The sequence below is a fragment of the Theobroma umbraticum genome, unplaced genomic scaffold (genome assembly GCF_002168275.2).
Source record: "Theobroma umbraticum cultivar Fairchild unplaced genomic scaffold, ASM216827v3 scaffold_130.0, whole genome shotgun sequence".
Lineage (NCBI taxonomy): Eukaryota > Viridiplantae > Streptophyta > Magnoliopsida > Malvales > Malvaceae > Theobroma > Theobroma umbraticum.
In genome coordinates this window covers 5,528,187-5,530,066 of record NW_018397264.1, presented here as the reverse complement: position 1 = coordinate 5,530,066, position 1,880 = coordinate 5,528,187, and the positions used below count along the sequence as shown (strand labels likewise).

The 1,880-nt window shown below is 27.4% G+C and overlaps 1 protein-coding gene across 1 annotated transcript; it reads right to left on the bottom strand.

The window, feature by feature from the left end:
* Positions 1 to 850: 850 nt before the first annotated feature.
* On the bottom strand, positions 851 to 1,282 carry LOC149526873 (Cysteine/Histidine-rich C1 domain family protein). Its single transcript, XM_089784422.1, has one exon. The coding sequence runs from the start codon at positions 1,280 to 1,282 to the stop codon at positions 851 to 853; it is 432 nt and encodes a 143-aa protein (XP_089640548.1).
* Between the last annotated feature and the right edge of the window lie 598 nt (positions 1,283 to 1,880).

Genomic DNA, 1,880 nt, shown 5'->3' with positions numbered 1-1,880 from the left:
TTTAAAAATTTTTAACTTTTATTCTTCTTAACCTTTGGCACCTTCAATAAAATTGGCTAGCTCCGCCCCTGTGCACAAGAGGTAACAATTTTGTTCATGAAACTTTCTAATTGTTACAAGAAATAAGGATTTTTAGTGCTTAATTACTTGTAATATTTTGACCTTTTTAATAATTGATTCTCTTTAGGCAATTTTGAATATTGAAGTACCTTTTACATTTATTTTTTCTATTAAAAAAAGTTACTAATTAACATTAAAGCAATGGAGTATGAAAATAGCAAAATGAGTTACATTAATTGAAATGAAATCTCGAACAAGTTCTTGTATAATTGTAATTTAATAGTAAATCTAAATATGAGATAGTGCACATTTCAAAAAAAAATGGTATAAAACAATTTTATTAGTAAGTTTGTTTCAAATAAACTTATAATTACATATAAGTGAAATATGTAAATTCTTTTTATATAATAACATTCGGAATGAAACTCCTAACTCAGGTGAGAAGGTTATAACAATCCTAATGAACAATAAAGTTACATCCATATTCTACACACTAAAAAGTCAAATCTTGACAAGGCTTATTACATTTAAGGCATCCAAGATATTGATGAATCTTTTTGACAAACATGAGAGGATGTTGATGATCTCCAATTTGACAGATGCTCTCGAGCTTGATAAATGGATATCTTTTGAGAACATATTGAGGGTGAACAGAAGTGTTGCAAATTATACAATGATAAAACCATTGTTTTGGATTTCTTCTTTCTTCACAGATATCACAATAATGATCTTCTGAATGATCATTACTATCATGATAAGTAAGCACAAGAAGATGTTCATCATGTTTGTACTAAACTACTTGTGGTAAGGTTACACAAAAGTTATCTAAAGCAAAATTGCAACTCTTACAACAGTATCCTTGGTCCATGTATTTACCACAAGCGTTGCACGATCCTTCATAACTATAGTAAAATAAGAGGGTGTGTTCATGTCCATCACAAGTGAAAATATCAAGAATTGAGCGACGAAGGTAGCAAAAACTCTCACATCTATGACAATTATAAGAAAAGCCACTGCACACGTATTCATAGATTTCACATATGAAAACATTGTTTGAAATGAGGAAGACAATGCCTTGGTACAAGTGAGACGAAAGTCGTGTCTTCTGAAGCAATTCAACACATGTTTTATGAAGAAAGAAATCACATTGTAAACAATAGTAAAAGGAAGTTGAGATTCGCAACATGCACCCATCACAACATTTATAGTATTCAATGACCATCTTTGCTTAGTATTAAGTAATGATCATGGCTCAAGTGTTTTATCTTTGTGGCTTTTCGAACTCAATAAGACGAGTGATGGAATCAACAAATATATCAGTCAGTAATAAAAGCTTCTAAATTTAACAAGCTTCGACCGCTAAATGCTAATTGATAAAATATCTTTAAATTAACATTTTAATCTTTTAAATATACTTTGAAATTAAGTTTAAATTTGAATAACAAGTAAATTATTACTTTAAGAAAATAATAAGTCAATAACTTTGAATTGGACAAGACTAAGTATTTATTTGGCTTGACTTTTTTTTAGCTTATTTACCTCTTAAAAGTAAAAGCTGGGTTAAACAAAAATTTAGAAAAGTTTTTAAAAAAATAAATAGTTTTTTTTTTAAAGAACAAAATTTTGAAAAAAAGAGCTTTAGAAAAAGCTTCAAGGAGGAGCTTTCTCTCCTCATTTTTTTAGAAACACACCTCTTTTTTAGGAAAGTTTTTCTTTTTGTTTCAAAAATATCCTCATCTATTAAAAATAATTTCAACATTATCTGATTTTATTTTTATATAATTTATTATTAATTATAAATTTTATATTATATAAAAATA

Excerpts from the sequence above, each read along its gene's own strand:
- LOC149526873 (XM_089784422.1), bottom strand. The coding sequence starts at position 1,282 with ATGGTCATTGAATACTATAAATGTTGTGATGGGTGCATGTTGCGAATC.